The sequence below is a fragment of the Vombatus ursinus genome, unplaced genomic scaffold (genome assembly GCF_900497805.2).
Source record: "Vombatus ursinus unplaced genomic scaffold, bare-nosed wombat genome assembly UNPS02014807.1, whole genome shotgun sequence".
NCBI classification, from domain to species: domain Eukaryota; kingdom Metazoa; phylum Chordata; class Mammalia; order Diprotodontia; family Vombatidae; genus Vombatus; species Vombatus ursinus.
Genome location: NW_020954585.1, coordinates 51,026,012 through 51,045,843, shown reverse-complemented (window position 1 = coordinate 51,045,843; position 19,832 = coordinate 51,026,012). Strand labels below are relative to the sequence as shown.

Below are 19,832 nucleotides of genomic sequence, written 5' to 3'. Positions count from 1 at the left end.
CCCAAATGAAGTCATGGAGAGTTGGACATGACTGAAACAACTCAACAACAACCAAAATAACTACTTAGATAAACATAGTGAATAGACAGCTAGTGTTTAAACAAGATGGAACTAACTTCAAGTCCCACCACTGACATATATTGCCTATGTGACTTTGGTCAAGTCACTTAACCTCAGTGTTCTAGACAATTTTCTACGACTAATAGAAAAGATGCCAACCTACATTGGTAGGAGGAATTTCCTCTGGGATTTTTTTTTTTTGGATACCAATGAAATCTAGTATTCTAGTCCTTCTCTCTATACAGCTACTTCCAGAACAGGAGTTCTTAACCTGAGGTCCATAAACTCTCAAGGGGTCTGTGGATAGATTTCAGGGGGTCCATGAACTTGGATGGAAAAAAATTACATCTCTATTTTCGTTAATTTTTGTTTTCTTTGTAATTCAATTTATTTTATTTTATATATTTAAAAACATTCTTCTGAGAAGGGGTCTATAGATTCCACCAGACTGCCCAAGTGGTCCATAAACACAGAAAAGCTTAAGAATCCCTTTGCAGAATCACAGATTTGTAATAAGTTAGAGCTAGGAAGAACCTTAGAGATTATTTAGTCCAACTCCAGTGAGGAGTTTTACAGTGAAGAAACTGGGATCTGCCCAGGGGTAGGAAGTGACCCGTCCAGAGTTACCTATTAGTCAAAGCTTTGCAGGGCTGTTTGGTAATTCTCTTGTGGTGATTTTTTTCCAGAAACCCAATTCTCTCAGCATGAAAAAGATGGTCTCCAAATTGTGTTCTCCCACCAGTCTGGATTTAAACATAAAAAAATTGGGTGAGGATGCACTTGCTACCTCACTGAGTGCAGAGGCCTTGAAAGAGATTGCAGTGAGTACAAAGAGCATCTCTCTCATTGCGGCCAGCAGGCGCTCCAAGACCCATGACCAGGAAGGTGGAAGCAGCCTCTCCACAATGCATTCCCTTGATGAGGGGGCATCAGAACCAAAGTACTGGAAGCCCAATCTTACTCCTGACCTGACAGAGTCTCAGAGGAAAGCCCAGGCGGACAGGAAGCAATTGTATTCTAGTCCTAGGAGGGGAAGACAGAGAAACAGCTCTTTGGAGCGGAGAGCCAGGAAGAAAAGATCCCCCTCCTGTATTAGAAATGCTCAAATGGTAAGTAAGCATTGAATGGCTGGATTGTTAGTACCTAGTGAACCTTAGGTATAGGTCCTTATTTTACAGAGGAGGAAACTGGGGTCCAAAGAATGAGGAGACAGAGTGGGGCTAGAACCTAGGCTCTGTATTTACCAAGCCAGTGATCTTTCTGTGCTTACGCTACAGATTCCCCTTTCTGCAGCACTTTAAAGTTTACAAAGTACCTTCTTTGCCTATATCAGATTGCATGCCATCTTGGGGAGTGAAGAGGAGAGAGAGGAGGAGAAAATTTAAAACTCAAAATCTTAGGGAAGTGAATATTGAAAACTAAAAATAAATAAATTATTTAAAAAAAACCCCAAAGTACCTTCTTCATAATAAACCTAGAGGTAGGTCATGATAGAGTGGGAAGCAGCCATAAGAACAGTGAAAAGAGTGCTGAGGACCTGAGTTCAAATCCTACCTCTTCCACTTACTATCCATCAGCCTGGACTAGTCACTTAACCTCTCTGGGTCTCAGTTTCCTTGTCTATAAAGGATGAACAACACCAAAACTGCACGAAGACTTTTGGGATATCCTGTACCTAATAGCTGCATGTAGTTATTTAGTCATTCAGTTGTGTCTGACTCTTTGTGACCTTGTATGGAGTTTTCTTGGTAAATATACTGGAATGGCTTGCCATTTCCTTCTCCACTGGATTATGGCAGACGGAGGTTAAGTGATTTGCCAGCTAGTGAGTGTCTGAGGCTAGATTTGAACTTAGGCCTTCCTGAGTCTAGGCCAGTGAGCCACTTAGCTGCCTCAAAGGCAAACAGAGGCTAACTGACTTGCCCAGGGTCACACAGCTAGTAAGAGTCTGAGGTTGGATTTGAACTCAGGTCTTCCTGACTTCAGGTCCAGTAGTCAATCCACTGAGCCATTTAGTTGCCTTTAATATCTACCTTGTTGTTGTGATCTTTGTGACCCCATTTGGGGTTTTCTTGGCAAAGATACTGGTGAGTTTTACCATTTCCTTTTCCAGCTTATCTTACAGATGAGAAAACTGAGGCAAGCAGGGTGAAGTGACTTGCCCAGGGTCACACAGCTAGTAAGTTTCTGAGGCCAGATTTGAACTCAGGAAAATGAATCTTCCTGACTCCAGGCACAGAGCACTATCTATTACGGCACTTAACTTGCCCATAGATCCATGATTTAGTATGTCAATGTTATACTGAACATTCATCTGTTGTTTGTTTTTCAAGCTTCACAGGATTTTTTACAAAAAGCAAACTTTTGTAATGAAAGGATTTCCTATTAATACAAGTTTTATAAACAGGACATGATCCATTTATATATATATCCTGCTGTAAGGGCATGGCTTGTGAGTAGGAAGCCTGAGAAGAGGTGGTACTTAGTGCATCCCTTTGAAATCTGAATGTTTCTATTTAAAGGGACATTTCCAAAACTATGTCATCATCACTCATCATCAACTTTTAATCCTACGCATCTCAATTTTGCATTCCTTAAACTGACAAAACGCTAATACTTGAGAGTGGCAAAGTGGTTCTTCAAAATGCTTTTGGGGAATAATACCATGGCCTGGGGCAGCTGGGTGGCACAGTAGATAGAGCACTCATCCTGAAGTCATCTGTAAAATAAGCTAGAGAAGGAAGTAGCAAAATATTCTAGTATCTTTACCAAGAAAACCCCAAATGGGGTCATAAAGAGACAGACATGACTGAAAAACAACTGAGCAACAAACCATGGACTTACTATTTGGGAAAAAAAGTTAAAAATTGTTTTTACATGTAATTGGGGAAAAATATTGAGTTGAAAGTCATAGATACCATAATTTCCCTGAGGGTTTTCATTTGAGTCTCTTCATTGAAAAGATAGAGCTGATTCATGCCAACTAAAATTTAGTAAATCTTGGTATGAGACGATTTGAAAGCCTTTTGTCTTCTTAAAGAACACTGGATTTTGGAGCCAGTAACCTTGATTCAAATCTGGATCTGCGGCTGAGTAGCTGTATGAATGCATAGACAAGTCACTTAATCTAAGTGTCAGTTTGCTCATTTGTAGGTAGGTAGGATTTAAATGTGAGGCTGTGTAAATATAGAGATATGGCTTGTGGTTGGCATGAGTAGATATGATCTGTGATTCAGTTTGATTCTCTGTATCTCCAAGGCAGTTTTACATGTAAAATGAGGAGGTTGGAATACATGACCTCTAAGGTTTTTTTTGGCTTTAAATCTATAAATCTTGTGCTGGCATTATCATTCTTATTAGAGATAAGAAAACTGAGGCCCAATGACTTGCCTATGGCTACACCTCAGTGAAGTATTAAAGATGGGAACTGAACATGGGCTTCCAGACTCCAAGTCTAGCATTTTTATACTACACCAAGCTGCCCATAGAAATGTCATTGATCTACAGCTTGGGTACTGAGTATGATAAGACAGTAAGGTCTATTCACCCCAAAACATAAAATGTCAAAAACAAACCATGGACTATTAGACATACAGGCTGTTAGAACTGGTAAGGATCTTACAAAGGATCTAGTTTGACTCTTTCACTTTATAGATAGGGAAACTGAGCATTGCATTTTTAAAATTTAATTTTTATTGATTTTGAACTTGATATAAAAAGACCAAAAAAAAGAGAACATTTCCATGTATTCAGGACAACATAAAAAGAGGATTTAATATAAAACCATGAGTTTCCATTTCACAATGTTTACTTCTTTTTAAAACTATGGAATAACCAATGCATTTTAAAAATGTTAAATGTTTAAAAACCAATGCAGTTTAAAAATGTTAAATGTCATTAAGAATATATCATATCACATTTGAATACAATTACAACAAAAGGGATAAAGTACTTAAAAGCAGTAACCACCTAGGCTACTTTTGCAAAATAACCCCCCCTCCACTTCAAATTTACCAAATGTTTGCTTTAACTTAAAAAGACAAACAAGACATTCTTTTATAAATTGCAACAATTGACTTCCATTGTTATTGTAGGAAGAAAGAAAACAAACATTTATTAAATGCCTACCATGTGCCAAGTATTTTACAAATATTAACTCATTTGATCCTGGGAAGTAGGTGTAATTATTATCCTCATTTTTACAGTTAGGGAAACTGAGGCAGACAGCCGTTACATGACTTGCTCACGGTCACTGCTAGTAAGTGTCAGAGTCTGGATTTGATATCATTTCTTCCTGACTTCAGGGCCTGTGCTCTTGCTTCCATGATATAGCTACGACTCCATTAGAACTGTGGGGGCCAAAATTGGGTTAGAAAGCTTGAATGAAGGAGAGAAGCAATTCCTGACTATATACATTATAATGAACTTGAATGTGATGTAATAATTCTAGAAGTCCCATAAAAATTCTGTAAATGGGATCCATTTGTACTGCAAGAGTCAGGAAAAGATTTTAAATATTACCATTTTCATGCTAATAAAATGTAACCTCCTTTGGGGCAGGGATGGTTTCATTTTTGTTTATGCATGCCCAACACCCCGACCAGTATTGGGCACATAATACAAACTTAATATATTCTTATTGATTGAATAGGGAGACCAGACTAACCAGTGAGAAAACAGAAATACCTAGTATCATAGACGTTTAGGGCTGAACATTGTGGGAGTTCTTTTTTTTCCCCTCAGAAAAAAAGATGGTGCCCCAGAGATTAAGTAGGAAAAGAAGCTGAGGAAATTGAATAGATGGACCAGAGAAATTATTTAGTAAGGTTGCAGAAACTGACATGGTGCCTGCATGGCATGTTAGTGATTTTTGTACCTGAAAGGCTAGGTTTTTTTATAGTTGTCGTAACTGGTATCCTGAGGTTTTTTATTTTTATCAAATTCAACTCACAACCACTTGTTGTTCAGTTGTTTAAGTTATGTCCAGTCCTTCAAGACCCAGTTTGGGGTTTTCTTGGCAAAGATACTGGAGTGGTTTTCCATTTCCTTCTCTAGCTCATTTGACAGATGAGGAAACTGAGGCAAACAGGGTTAAGTGACTTGCCCAGGGTCACACAGCTAGTGTCTTAGGCCAAATATGAACCCAGTTCTTCCTGACTCCAGGCCTAGTGCTCTATCCACTACACCACCTAGTTTCCCTAAATAGAAAAAGATAAATTCTTTTCTCCCTAATACAGTAGACAAAATCCAAAGTCACCTTCGCTGGTGCTCTCGTTTGTCCAGCCCCAAAAGATCGGTCTTCCCTAAGGTTCTCTTCTCTTCTGTCTGCTCTTTCCTTCAGAGATCTCATCCACTCCCATAGTTTCAACCATGTTTCTATATATGTAACTCCCAGATCTATACTTCTAGGACTGATCTATTTTCTGGGTTCCAAATCTTCATTTTCAGCTATACTTTGGCTATCTCCAACTGGAGGGTTTGTCTTTTCAAACTCAATATTTACGAAACCAAACTCATCGTCAGTGTTCCTCCCCCTAACCAGACTCCTCTATTTCTAACAATGGTGTTCTTGTTCTTCCAATCAACAAAACACAAAAACATGGATATTTTCAACTCACATCTCCCTATCTCTCAACTCTAGATACTATAGGATTTTCCTTCATGATCATTCTCATAGTCACCCATCCAATAATTAGTTCATGTGTAACAAGTGTGTCCTCAAAACATGTAGCATGGGGATGTCATGTGTGAGAGAACAGAAATGTTAGAGGGAGGCTAAAATAGATGCATATATATGTGTATGCACACATATTGTTAGTCTAGGGGAAGTAAGTTTTATGTTTAAGCTAGACTGATTGTTCCATAATGGAGAAAGGAAGACCACAAGCTTTACATTCAAGGCTTGACTCTCTTCCCACTAATATTAACAGTTAACATACATAGCAAATAGCAAAGAAACATATTTATCCAAATCAACAGCACAACAAATCAGGGAAAGCATACATAGGAGAATATAAACAGACAATACAAAATAAAAGAGCTCTCCCATTGGGAGGGAGGTAACTCAACTCAACCAAAAAAGAAAGTCCTAAATCTCACCCAAGAGAAAATCTCCCAAAGTCTCTAGTGTAGCAAGCTGGAAATGGGGACATGATCAAAGTTGTACATGTTGGCTTCTTCCCAGAGTCTTTTTTTCCCTCTTCATTAACCTGAAGTGAGGTTGTCATTGTCCACCTTCTTACCTGAAGCTAGAAGCCAGAAGACATGTACAGAGAGGCTCAAGAGCCCCAAAAGACTAAATAGGATCTCTCCTCTCTCCCTGATCTTGCCAATTCTGCCCTACTGCCCCTCTTGAAACTACGGGGCATGGATCTTCACCAATGAGGAGAGAGTCCCATACCACTGGCCGTTTGAGCCAGCATTACACATGTAGTAAAATTGGTCTGATATGGTGGATAGTGTTGGAGGTGAGTCAGAAAGACCTGGATTCAAATACCACCTCTGACATTTACTAGTTGTTTATCCATGAGTAAATTACTTAGCCTCTTTGAATATAAGGCATTTCTTTAAGACCAAAACTTACAGACAGGTTGGAAGGTTGTGATCTGCATTTGTGGAGAGAGTTCCTATACCAACAAAATCAAAAATCCTTGATACATAAGTACACAGAATAAACATGAAGAAAACAAATACATAATAGCTAAAAATAGGTAGCTTGGGAAGGAGTATATCATCAGTTAGGCTAGATACTAGGCTTAGGAAAGGCTTTGTATAAAAGCTGGTGCTTGAACTGCACATTTAAGGAAGAGAGAGTTCTATGAGATGGCGGTAGGATAGAGTGCATTCCAGGCATGGGTGATAGACCAGTACAAAGGCTTAAACAGAGAGACAGGACATGTGACCTTTGTGAGGAACGGGGAAAAGGCCAGTTTGGCCAGTTTAGTCACACAACATAGTTGGGGAGTAATGTCCAATGAGGCTGGAAAGATAAATTGGAGTCAGGTTGTGAAGGGCTTTAAAAGCTCAACAGAAGAGTTTTTAAGTTTTTTGTTTTTGTTTTTAATCCTTGAGGTAATAGAGAGCCACCAAGGAGAGTGATAGGTTAGATCAGTGTGTAAGGAAAATCACTTCTAGATCTAAATCTATAATCCAATGATCTTGTGAAATGCCACCTCTTCTATGAAATTCCATAATCACCTTCATTGGAAATGATTTGCCCTTTTAGGAATTCTCATAGTAGCTATGTGCTGTTATCTTTATGTACTCTCACAGTACTTAACTCATTTTCAGAATATCTCATATGGTATTTTTATGGTTTTATGGTGATGTGTTTACCTATCTTCTTTCTCTATTAGATTGTAAGGCTCTCCAAATCACTGGCCAGGTCTTATTCATTTTGGTATCTCTTATAGAGCCTACGTCAATGCCTTATACACGTAAGAACTGAATAAATATTTGTTGCATTAATAGATGGCCCACATTCTCTAAAGCTCCATTTCCAGTCTTGTCCATCACTAAGCCAAATTGCTGAGTGTGGACAGCTGAGTATAAATAATAGCAGATTTAAAAATACTCACTGTACAAAGAGATTAGTGGGTTGGTTGTTTTCCAAATTTCAAAAGCCGTTTTGTAGGATTGATGCCAAAGATAGAGATAGCTTAGAGGATCAAATATAAAATCCTCTGTTTGGCTTTCAAAGTCTTTCACAACCAGGTCACTTTCTACCTCCCCAGTTTTCTTGTATCTTACTTTCCTCAATGTACTCTGAAATCTAGTGATGCTGGCATCCTTGCTGTTCCTCAAACAGGACACTACATCTCCTGACAGCATTTTCACTGTCTGTCCCCCATGCCTGGGATGTTCTCCTTCTTTATCTCCTCCTCCTCCTGGCTTCCCTGGTTTTCTGTAAGGCTCAGCTAGAATCTCACCTTCTTTAAGAAGTCTTTTCCATACCCCTTAATGTTCATGATTTCCTTCTGTGATCTCTAATTTATCTTGTATATATCTTATTTGTACATACTTTTTGCATGTTGCCTCATCCAGTTGTGAGCTCCCTGAGGGCAGAGACAATGTGTTTACCTTTCTTTGTGTCCCCAGAGCTTAGCACAATGTCTGGCAAATGGTAAGTGCTTAATAAATGCTTGCTAGCATGACTTATTCACTTGAAAATTGTTCCTTTGTGAGGACTAAGTCAAAGGGTAAATGACACAGAATCATCTGGAAAGCAGAAAAATGTCTTTCAATATAGTTTGAGTTTGGGACCATTTAATTATTGAAGGACTTTACCAAAGGATCATAGAACAGATCTGGAAGGGACCTTAGAGATTATTTAGGCTAACCTCTCCCTACTCCCACCACTGACCATTAACCTTTTGAGGAGAATGTTGAGACCCACAAAGGAGAATTATCTGCCCACGTTTAAAAAAGCAGTAAATAGCCTGGAATCTAGTTCTTGTGATTCCAGATGTAGTCTTCTTCCTACTCTACTCTACTGTGTCTTCATGAGCTGCTCAGATCCTTCATTGTGTTTTCTTTCTTCTTTTCATTTAGGGAACTGAGAAGCTCCCAATTCCCATGATAGACCACTCTTCTGAAAATCAGTCACCCCAAAGTCACCCCATGCAACATTCTAAAGCTGCTAAGACCCTGTTCCCTGCAGTTCCTGTGGCCACCAAGACCAAATTTCCTACCAATTACCATACAGGTATAGTACTAGAAAGGTAGCTCTTAATTCTGTGATGAACATTGGCTAAAAACGGAAGGCTTCTTCATAACACCTAAGGAGAATAAAGGTCCCTGTAGGATTATTATTCATGGAGTAATTTTAAATGGGACTTTGGGTGTCATAGGACTCTGGGTGAATTACTATCTAAAATAGAAATTTCTGAGTACAAGCATTTCTTTTTTCAGAACAAGCCTGCGGGTGCATATTTCTGTCTTTAAAAAAGAATAAGTTTACATTTTCTTGCAGGAATGAGATAACAGATTGGGTCTGGAAGAGAATAACAGGTGTCTCTTTTCTCAGAACTAGATTTGTACCACTTGATGCCAAAAACAATCCTTTCCTAGGAACCATAGTGTCATCAACTAATAATGTTTCTTGAAGATTGATATTCCCAGGGGGCTGGTCATGGGACCTAAAACCTTTTACATTGGATTTGCTAGCTATAAAGTATTGTAGTAACAATGTCATTGATGTTTCATAACTTGAATAAACTGAATTGCTCTTAATTCATTCCCCTGTGTATATCACTTTGGGAAGTCATTGGTTACCTCTCCTCAATTTGCTCCCATTAATGTATACAGTTGGCCCCTCCAGAAATCAGGACAACAATGGGATGTAGTTGCTGTCACCTTTATTCTCTTCAACAACTTTGCTAAATTATGGGACAGCTCTCGACAGTGCTTACTCTCCAGCTGCTATTAGAGAAAAGTTTATTCTGCTGAATTAATTGGCTTCCACAAAAGTAATAGACACCTTCTCTCAGTCTGAGTATGGGGAGATGAGACTGGGGAAGGAAGTTCTTTTTCCTATTATGAGTCACAGAGAAACAAAAAATATAACTTAGAATCAAAGGATTTTTGAACAGGAAGGGATCCTAGTGAATATTGAGTCCAATCTCCTTTTATAGTTGAGAAAACTGAGAACAAAAAAGTGATGTAACTTATAGTAAGTGATACAGTGATTTAGCAGCAGAACTGGGAATCATTCCCAGGACTCTTGACTCCATACTTTTTGGGACAGTATTGTGGAATAAGGGAAGGAGGACTGGACTTGGAATGTTAAGACTGAGGTTTGAGTTTCTGCTATGATACTTACTAGATGTGGGATCCAGGGCAAATCACTTAATCTATTTTATCCTCAGTTCCCTCTCTGTAAAAATAGGTATAGTATTAGTTGTACTACCCACCTCACAAGGTTGTTATAAGAAGATGAGTTGTAAACTAAAACACTGTTATCAGTAGAAGCCATTATTAACACTATACCATATTCTTTTTCATTTAATTTGCTTTTTTTTCTCTTGTAAGAAAAACACATAAAGGTTAAACTCATCTTATTTTAAAATTCAACTTTATTCAATGAGTATTTTATGTCAATGACATATTTTAAGATTTCTTCAATTTAATATTAAGAGTGAAAGAAGAAAGAAACAAAGCAAGAGAAATTCATGTTGAGAGTAGGCAGCTTGGAGTAGTAGATAGAATGCTGGGCTTGGAGTCAGAAAGCTCTGGATTCAAATCCTACCTCAGAATCTTGTAAGTTGTGTGATCCTAGACAAGTCACTTGACCTCTCTGTCTCAGTTTTCTCATCTGTTAAATGATGAGACTGGACTTAGTGGCATCTAAATGTCCCTTCCAGCTCTAAATCTAAGATCATGTGATATTGGAAATGAGGGAGCTGGGTGTGGTGGTCAATGCCTGTAATCTCTGCTGCTGAGGGAGGCTGAGACTGGTGGATCGTTTGAGCCATAGAGGGCTAAAGTTGATAAAGGTGTCTGAACCCAGTCCTGCACCAACATGATAAACCCCAGGTATGGAGGGCTACTTAGGCTGCCTAAGGTAGATTGAACTAGGTAAACTTAGAAACAGAGCAGGTCAGTGCTCCTGAGCTAATCAGTAATGGGACCAGTGAGTGGCCCTGGGTAAGATAGGGAAAATATTCTCAAGGGAAAAAGAAAGTTTCAAAGAAAAAAAAAGGGGGGGGGGTGGAATGAGAAGAGAGAGATTAAGAGAGAGAAACACAAACTAAAAGGGGAAGAAAGAGAAATAAAGAATCAGGGATTGGGGCAGGGTTTAGATGACTAGAGAACCACATCAAGGGAAAGATACCAAAGAAGAGTGGGTAAACTTGGAACCTTTGCTTTGACTCATCCTTTGTTCAATACTATCTCCCATATTCACTTGTTTTCTAATGTAAAAAATAAAAATCTCTTGTGTTTACTTTTTAATGTAAAGATGAAAACACACTGCAAGTACCTGAAATCAGCTTCACTTTTCCCAGCGCCATCTGGCAGTGCAATCCAGGCCAGAACCAAGGATCAGTCCTCCCCAGAGAGGTCAAAGGTCGGTGCTTTTTTCTTTCTTTCTCTCCTATTGTAGTTTTAGACTGGCACTCTAATGGGAGATGGTGGAGGGGAGCAGGTGGATGGTTTCTTAAATGTTTTATGTCCCACAAAGAGTTTTCCTTCCAGTCATAGAAACACCTTACATTTGGAAGGATAACGACTTTTTCTGGCATATAATGTAAGAGAAGAAAAGGCAACAGAGTTTGGAGATGGGAGTTTGGCTGCTGTGAGTGTGGTTAGCAGGCACAGCTGTGGCAAGGCTTGTTGATTGCATCAGGGCTTTGATCTTGGGCCACAGTAGCCAGCATTTGATAAGGTCCTACTGTGTACCAGACACCTTCTTAGGTATGGACTTAGTACCTTATTTCGGAAATCCAGCTGTGGTATTCTGCCAGCTGCAGGGAGAGTTGTGAAGAGAGAATGAGGTAGAATTTGAGAAAGAATAAGACTTCTTCCCCCAAAACCAGGGTCTGCAGATAGTAGCACCGGTCATCATAACATCATAACTGGAATTGCCCGAAAGCAACTGGGAGGCAGCGCGAAGAAACAAGGGAGACCAAGATAAATGGCCCATGCTAAAGGACAGCAGCTACGAGGAGAAACTGGTATAAACTAAGCTTCTCTTTTCTTGCATAAATGGATTTGGGAAAAGGAGGGAGGAGGCAGCTACACTTGGAAGGCCCATCCAGTTTTCACTTCTGCCCTTCTCTCCACAATCAGAAAAAACAAAAACTAAAAATCACTTTTCTTTGCCTTTTAAGATCAAATTGGTGATTATCCATTGACAGGCTTTCGAAGAAAGATGTAATCCGTGATGCTTTACTAGAGTTTTTCCCAGGCTTCCAAGGAGCAATATTGAATTGTCTGTAGGATTTGGTCAAGTGACCCCATATTCTAGAGAGCACCCCACCCTGCCAGGGTGTCAGCAGGCGGGAAGAAGAGGCCAAGGCACTTCTAGTTTCTAAGAAACTGAGTGGGAATAAGTTGATTACTTAGTCACAATGCATGTCTTCTTCCTCTCTGTCCCACATATCCCCCTCTGTCTACACTTCTATTTAATGTAGTAGATACCAGATCAAGAATCAAGAGGAGCTGAATTTGAATCCTGCCTTAAAAATTTACTAGCAGTGTGGCCCTGGGCAAGTCATTTAACCTCTTCTGTGTCTTGGTTTTGTTATCAGTAAGATGAAGGAGTTGGACATGATGACCTTTCTAGCTCTCCAACTATGATTTTGTTCTCTTACAGTAACTGCTTCCCTTCCCCTTTTCCCCTCCACAAAAAGACTCTCTAAGATGTGGGGAAAGGGAATCAAGGGGAGCCCTCACAGAGTGATTTTCCCCAATCCCTGAATGACAGTATCCCCACCCCTCCTTCCATGTATGACCCTGGGCCCCAAAGATCTTTCCTTCTAGGAAGGAGAAGGAGGCAATGAAGTTCCTCACTTTAGGGATATGGAAGCCTTCTCTCTTCTCTATGTAGGGAATTACCTTTTCTCATAGGAAACATGAGCAAAAATGACTTGGCCAGAAACCTGGCAGTTTTAAGCATGAAAGTATATCAGAGCTCTGAATGAAGCTTTGGAGAACAATTTACACCATGCCAAGTCTGGCTGATAAATGATATGTTTTTCTTTCTAACTGCAAGACTTCAAACGATACAGAGGGAGACATATTTTGTAAATGAATTTGGGGGAGGGAGATGGCTACAGGTTTTTGTGCTTTATAACACCAGCTGTAAATAAAACAGTTGTTTTCACTGAAAATCACCTCTCTCATTTTTGCATTGTCACCTTTCCTCTACCCTTTTATCTTTTGTCAATGAAGCAATGATCTTTGAACATAGATTCTGGTCTTAGTTACACCACTAACTTGCTATAGTTGACCTTGGATAAATCATTTTATGTCTTGGTACTTCAAATCAGAAATTGGGCTCTGGGTTCTGTGAAGAATCTTATTTCACCATGGGAATTGACCAAATTGATAAACTTCTGTGGAAAGAGCTGTGCCCCTATTCAAGTTGGGCTAGTTTTTCCTTAATAGGTATTGATGATCTTGGAGACTTGGTTGGCTCAGGGGACTAAAGGCTCAGGCTCAAGCTGTAAGCAACACATCTAGATAGACCCATGTGGACACACATAATATACAGAGGCAAAACACGCAGCCATAGCACACAACACCCCTCCTCCCTATTACACATATCTCCTTTGATCCTCACAACAGCCCCAGGACGCAGGTGCTATTATTATCCCCGTTTTGCATATTTGGAAACTGAAGCTGAGAGAGGCCAAGTGACTTGCCCCCAAGTCACACAACTAGTAAGTGTCTGAGTAAGAATTTGAACTCAAGTTTTCTTGACTCCAATCCAGTCCTCTATCCACAACCTAGCAGAACCTAGCTGCTTCAAAGTAGCCTTTGGCTATTGAAACTCTGGCCTCTCTTGGCTTTTGAGGAAAGCTGAAGACCACCTGTTTGCTTCAAACTTTTCCAATACATCACCTCTATAGAAAGAGGACAGAACATTTTCAGGGACAAAGCTCTCGGAGCCTTCACACTTGTCAGCAGTACCATCTTCTTTAGCCTTATATCAATGAACGAGCATGGACCTATGCCTATTGAAAATAAAGAGAGAGAGCTCTGGGGTATTTCATAGGATTGTGGATTTAAAATTAGAAGGGACCTCAGAGGTCATCTACTCCAGCCTCCTTTATTTTATAGGTGAAAAAGCTGAGGCCCAGAAAAGTAGAGACTTGCCTGAGCAAGTAAGAAAAGCAGGGCTGGGATGTAAACTCCACGCCACAGCTAGGTAGTACAATGGTTAGAACACCAAGCCTAGAGTCAGGGAGACTCAACTTCCTGAGTTCAAATCTGGTCTTAGACACTTACTAGCTGTGTGACCTTGGGCAACTCAACCCTGCTGGCTTCAGTTTTCTTATCTGTAAAATGAACAGGAGAAGGAAATGGCAAACCACTCCAGTATCTTTGCCAAGAAAACCCTAAGTGGGGTCACAAAGAGTCAGACGCAACCGAAATGACCGAACAACCTTTGTATGGCATAGTGGATAAGGCACTGGATTTGGAGTTAGAATGACCCTTCCTCAGACATCTACTGGCTGTGTGATTCTGGGCAAGTCACTTCACTGGATCAGTTTCTGTTGTAAAATGAAGGGGTTGGACTGGATAATCTCTGAGGTCCCTTCTTCCCCTAGATCTATGACCTGACGATGCCAAGTCTGGCACCCTTTCTGTTGTCCTTCACTGCCTTTCTTTCATCTGTGGTAGATGGGAAGACAGTATGCTGTGTGGTCCCTTTGTTTATTTATTTATTTATTTATTTATTTTTGGTAGGCAATTGGGGTTAAGTGACTTGCCCAGGGTCACACAGCTAGTAAGTGTCAAGTGTTTGGTCTGAGGTCACATTTGAACTCAGGTCCTCCTGACTTCAGGGCCGGTGCTCTATCCACTGCGCCACCTAGCTGCTCCTATGTGATCCCTTTGAAATGGCTTGCGAACTAATTTACACATTTTTCTCCTCACTTTTGAACCTCTGAAAGCAATTTACTTTCTTGCTTTTCTGTGTTCCTTTTACTGTTCCTAAGCAGTCATACTGCTATGCTCTTGACACCTCAAAGGTGATCACACATTTGGATTTCCTGACACCTCAGGCTAGTTTTTACTTTGGAGTTATGTCATTTGGTGGCTTAGATCTTCTAAGAGATGATGAATAACTGATGGGAACAGCACTTCAAACCACGTAAGGGGTTTTGTCCAACCAAGATAAAATATGTGTTATGCATATTTATGGGGTGTCTTTTACTGAAGCCCTTTGACTTTCACTTCCTGACACCCGAAAAGAAGAAACAGAGAAATCTAAATGGAAATGTCTGAAGCTTTTGCTGCATCCCAGTACACACAGACACTATCTTTCTCTGTTTCTTCCTCTCTTGTCTCTGTTTCTGTCCCTGTCCCTGTCTCTCTCTGTCTATGCCTTTCTCTTTCTCTCATTTGAACATACCAGTTCAGACCTAACAAATGAATGTGAACTGGTGAAACTCATCTGAAAAACTCTTAGAATTGAAGAGATGGAATACTACTGTGCTGTAAGAAATGATGAGCAGGTTGATTTTAGAAAAACATGGAAAGACTTGAATGAAATAATGAAGAGTGAAATGAGTGGAACCAAGAGAACATTGGATATAGTAACAGCAATATTGTTAGAAGAATAACTGTGAATCACTAAGCTTTTCTGAGTATTATAAATTTTCAAATCAGCTACAAAGGACCCATTAAGGAAGATGCCATCTACCTCTAGAGAAAGAATTGATAAATAGAAGTATGCATAGTACGGTTTTATATACCTCTCTCTTTCTCTCTTTCTCTCTCTGAGAGGTGGGGAAGGGCAGGGAGACAGTTTAAGATTTAAAATGTAACCAAAAGAATTTTTACAAAAAGAACTGAATTGAATCCTAATGGGCTTTAGGGGGGAAATGGCAGAGAACAAAAAGTCCTTTAAATATACGGGGAATTTAAACTTAAATAGCTGTTGTTTATAAGACTGTTCATGAAAGTGAGAGAATGGCTTCTGGCTCTTTGAGCTACTCTATCTAGGATTCTGTTTAAGGATTTTGTTTACTAGGAACAGAAGTGTCCTTAGCAGAGTACTTGGGATTAATTTTGTTACATAAAAATCCATCTCATATGGGGATGTATAATCCTTGCTAGTAATTTATTTACTCTTTTAAAAAATTAATATTGTTATTTTAGTGAGGCAATCAGGGTTAAGTGATTTGCCTGGGATCACACAGCTAGCAAGTGTCAAGTATCTGAGGCCAAATTTGAACTCAGGTCCTCCTGACTCCAGGGCTGGTGCTCTATCCACTGCACTACCTACCTGAACCTTAGTTTATTTATTCTTTAGGAAATCTCCTGTACTTTCTGATAGTTTACAGTCATTGTTATCAACAAATTAATCAGCAACTGATAGAGTAGAAATAATATTAAATTTAATGTCAGAGGACCTGAGTTCAAATCACTTGCAATTGGTGTGACCTTGTCTGCTCACTGAATCTCTCTGGGCTTCAATTTCTTCAACTTTAAAATAGAGGGGTGGGAATAGATGAACTTTAAGGTTCCTTTCAGCCCTGATCATAAGATAAATATTGATTGAGTATCTAAGATGTGACTGTCCTATGCTAGGTGCTCTTGAGATCTGAAAAGAAGTCCCCTCTTGTCTAAGAATTTAATCTAGCTAATGTTACAAAATTAATATATGCAAAATGATCAAGCAACAATTAAGTACCGTCTAAAATAAGTGCAATAGGAATGCAGAAAGATCATCCTTGACTGAAATCTGGTGTTCACATTGGTAGTAGGATTTGAGCTGGGACTTTAAAGGTGAGGAAGATATAGAAAAACAAAGGAGAGTAATAATTCAAGGTGGGGAAGGGAGGAGGCAATGTGAACGTAATGTTTTCCCACTCGACTCTGGAATCATACTATTACTTGGTTTTAATATTGGTAAAGTACTTGGCTTGAGCCACCATCTAGTACATTATTTACCTCCAGTCCGGGCAGGAACTATAAATCAAATAGTAAACTATTTGGTTAGGATAAAATGGCAAATTAAGTAATAAGGGATCATGGGATTATAGATGTAGGAAGGACATTAGAGGTTATCTGGACTAATGGTTCTCAAAATGTGGTCCAGGAACCTCTAGGGGTCCAGAAGGTTAAAACTATTTTCATAATAATACTAAGATATTTTAATTTCTAATATAGTAAATACTGATAAGTATATAACTCACATAAACAAGAGCTTTTGGTGGGGGGGGGGCCCCCGCAATAATTTTTAAGAATGTTAAAGGGTCCTAAGACCACAAAGTTTGAGAGCAGCTCATCTAAACCAACCCCTTTGTTTTATACGTGAAGAACTAAGTTAAAAATCAACCAATTCAATTATTCTCAGCATCTCCCTCCACCCCCATACATAAACAGGTACACTCTCTTACAGAATAACACAGCAATGGATACAGTGAACAATTTAAAAGCTGGATTTGATTTACTAGGCACTTTTGGTGCCATTATAACTTCTTAAGTAGGGAAGTGGTATAATAGAATCAGTATTTCAGGAACAATTCTCCCCCCTAAATGTTTATAGAGATATTTCTATTAATCTAACCTGGCTAAGTATGGAAAGATTCATCACAAACAGGTCTGGTTCTAGGTGATGAACTATTTTGCCATAATGACCCATGAAACCAAGAAAAAAAAATACAAAGTAGCCCTCAGGTGCTTAATAAATGCTTCTTCCCTTTCCTTCCTTTTCCCCTCAGTCTTATGTGGCCTCCTTCTTCTCCTGTGACAGGGAGACAAAAGCATTAGGAATCACACAGATTTTAGACTGTGTGTAAACATTAATTTATCGATACTCTAAACATGGGCTCTTTGTCTGATAGCCAATGAGATGAGATAATGCTAGAAGAATATAAATTGCACATAACTTGTTTTCAATCATCTCACACTTCACTCGGTAATCTATCTCTTTGGAAACCATTTTTCTCCCAGTGATGTTATCTAATTGCAAATCATGGAATATCCCAATCTGCATAGAATCAAAAGACAATAGAGAAACACAGAGAGAGCATACGTGGACTATGGAATATTGCTAACAGTGATTCACATGTAAGATATGGTATAAAAATATCACCCAGAACATGTAGGATGGGGGTCCACTACATGGTCCTTCCATATATTGAGTGATAGGTATAGTAGGTAGAGAGACCAAGACCTAGATAAAGCCCCTTTGACCTGTTGGGTAGATCCATTATGGAGGATTTCTAGGAGTAAGTGGACATAAATCATATAGGTTGAGAAGACAATCTGTACCAGTGGAGAAAGTATCGATTTGGGTGGAATCAAGAATCCAAAGAAGTATTACAGAATGCAGGTATACTTTGTTTAAAAAAAACAAACCCAAAATCTGATGCTATATATGAAAAACTGAATAATTATGATATAGATAGATAAACTGGGTGGGTGGTAGAGGTAAGGTGAAGGAGGAAGCAATACTTTCTAATGGGAAATGGATTTTTTATTTTGTTAAAAAGATGAATTCAATTAAATTCAATCCAAATCAGCAAGCACTTATTAAGTGCCTACTATGCACCAATCAGTGTGATAGAAGACTTTGGGATACAAAGACGAAAAAGGAAATAGTCCCTGTCCTTGAGGAGCTTACATTGTGTAAGGGGGTGGCGGTGGTGGTGGTGGTGGCAACATATACACAGAAAACTGAATACATAATATATTCGAAGAAGATACAAAGTAATTTCAGGCGAGTGGTATATTAACAACTGGGAGGTTTTTGATAGGCTTCCAACAGAAGGCACTTGAGTGGAGCCGTGAAGGAGGCCAGAGATTTCATAAAGCAAAGGTGAAGAGGAAATGCATTCCAGGCATTGGTGCCTGCTTATGAAAAGGCAAGGAGATGGGAAATGGAAAGGTGGATTTGGGGAGCAAGTTTGATTTTCACACACATAGAGAGTGTGAAAGAGAATAACATGAAAGAAATATGGAAAGATAGGCTGGAGCCAGCACTGTAGTACCTGAAGGACTCCTCTCTCACACATGGCAGCCCCAGGAAATCTACCTCAGGTTCAAGGAACTCTGAGAGTCTGCCTGTATACAAAACTATAGTACGTAAGCCCCACCAATGTATTTTGGTTTTTGTGTCAGGGAATACAATTAATTCAAAGCAAAGTCATTTAATGAAATAGAATAGTAAGAAAAGTTGCAATAGAGTATTGCTGCCATCATCAAAGAGTTTCTTTAGGAAGCAGGTATGGTGTATAAGAGAGGAAGGTAATGTAGTGGAAAGAGCATTGTATAGGAGTCAGGAGACTTATTTTAGAGTTTCATTTTTGGCATTTGCTAGTTGTATGATATGGGAGATATCATTAAATCAGACACTCTTGGAGGGAAGAGACCTCAAGGGTCATCTAGTCCATCCCCTCCCTGAAGCATATATCACCTCTCCAAAATTCTTGACAGGTGGTTAACCTGGTTCTTCTTCAAACCCTTCACTGACAGAAGCAACATACTGTACTACTGTCGGTAAATCTTCCTGATGATGAAATTGACCTCCCTGTGACTTCCACCCACTGGGCATAGTACTGCTTGCTGGGCTCTTCTGGGACCAAAAAGAATAGGTAGCATCATTTTAATTCCCTTCTGACCAGTTCTGAAAATCCAGTTTCTTCGTCTGTTAAATGAAACTAACATTACCTGCTCTATCAAATCACAGTGTTTTTTTGTTTGTTTCTTTGTTTTTGGCTAGGCAATGGGTGACTTGTCCAGGGTCACACAGTTAGTAAATGTTATGTGTTTGAGGCCTGATTTGAACTCAGGTCCTCCTGACTCCAGGGCCAGTGCTACAGTGTTGTTTTAAAACATTTGGGTAAAGACACAGTCTCTCCTACCAACATTGTAGACAAGATGGAAAGGTAGATAGATGACAGTACTAAATTACTGTGGTTGACTTTTTGCAGGGGAAGTAGTGTAAAATATATCATTCAGGACTTATATTTTCCTCATTAAGGAAAAGGAAATAAGCTGAAGTTAGTTGGGTTTGGAACAGGTTGAATGACCAGACCCAAAATATAATTATTAATGGGTCAAAAATAATTTGAAGGAGAGATCTAGTAGATTTT

General features: G+C 39.3%; 1 protein-coding gene across 4 annotated transcripts in view; it reads left to right on the top strand.

Annotated features, from left to right (window-relative positions):
* The window catches only part of LOC114052350 (kinesin-like protein KIF19), an 88,135-nt gene extending 75,280 nt beyond the window's left edge, over positions 1-12,855 (top strand). For 3 of the 4 annotated variants that reach the window (XM_027874907.1, XM_027874908.1, XM_027874910.1), the window contains 4 exons: positions 747-1,169; positions 8,611-8,764; positions 11,018-11,125; positions 11,595-12,855. In XM_027874907.1, coding sequence (XP_027730708.1) covers positions 747-1,169; positions 8,611-8,764; positions 11,018-11,125; positions 11,595-11,692 — 783 coding nt within the window. In that variant the 3' untranslated portion in view covers positions 11,693-12,855. The remainder of the gene's footprint in view (positions 1-746; positions 1,170-8,610; positions 8,765-11,017; positions 11,126-11,594) is intronic. The other variant, XM_027874909.1, reaches the window with a different exon arrangement.
* Positions 12,856-19,832: the final 6,977 nt, after the last annotated feature.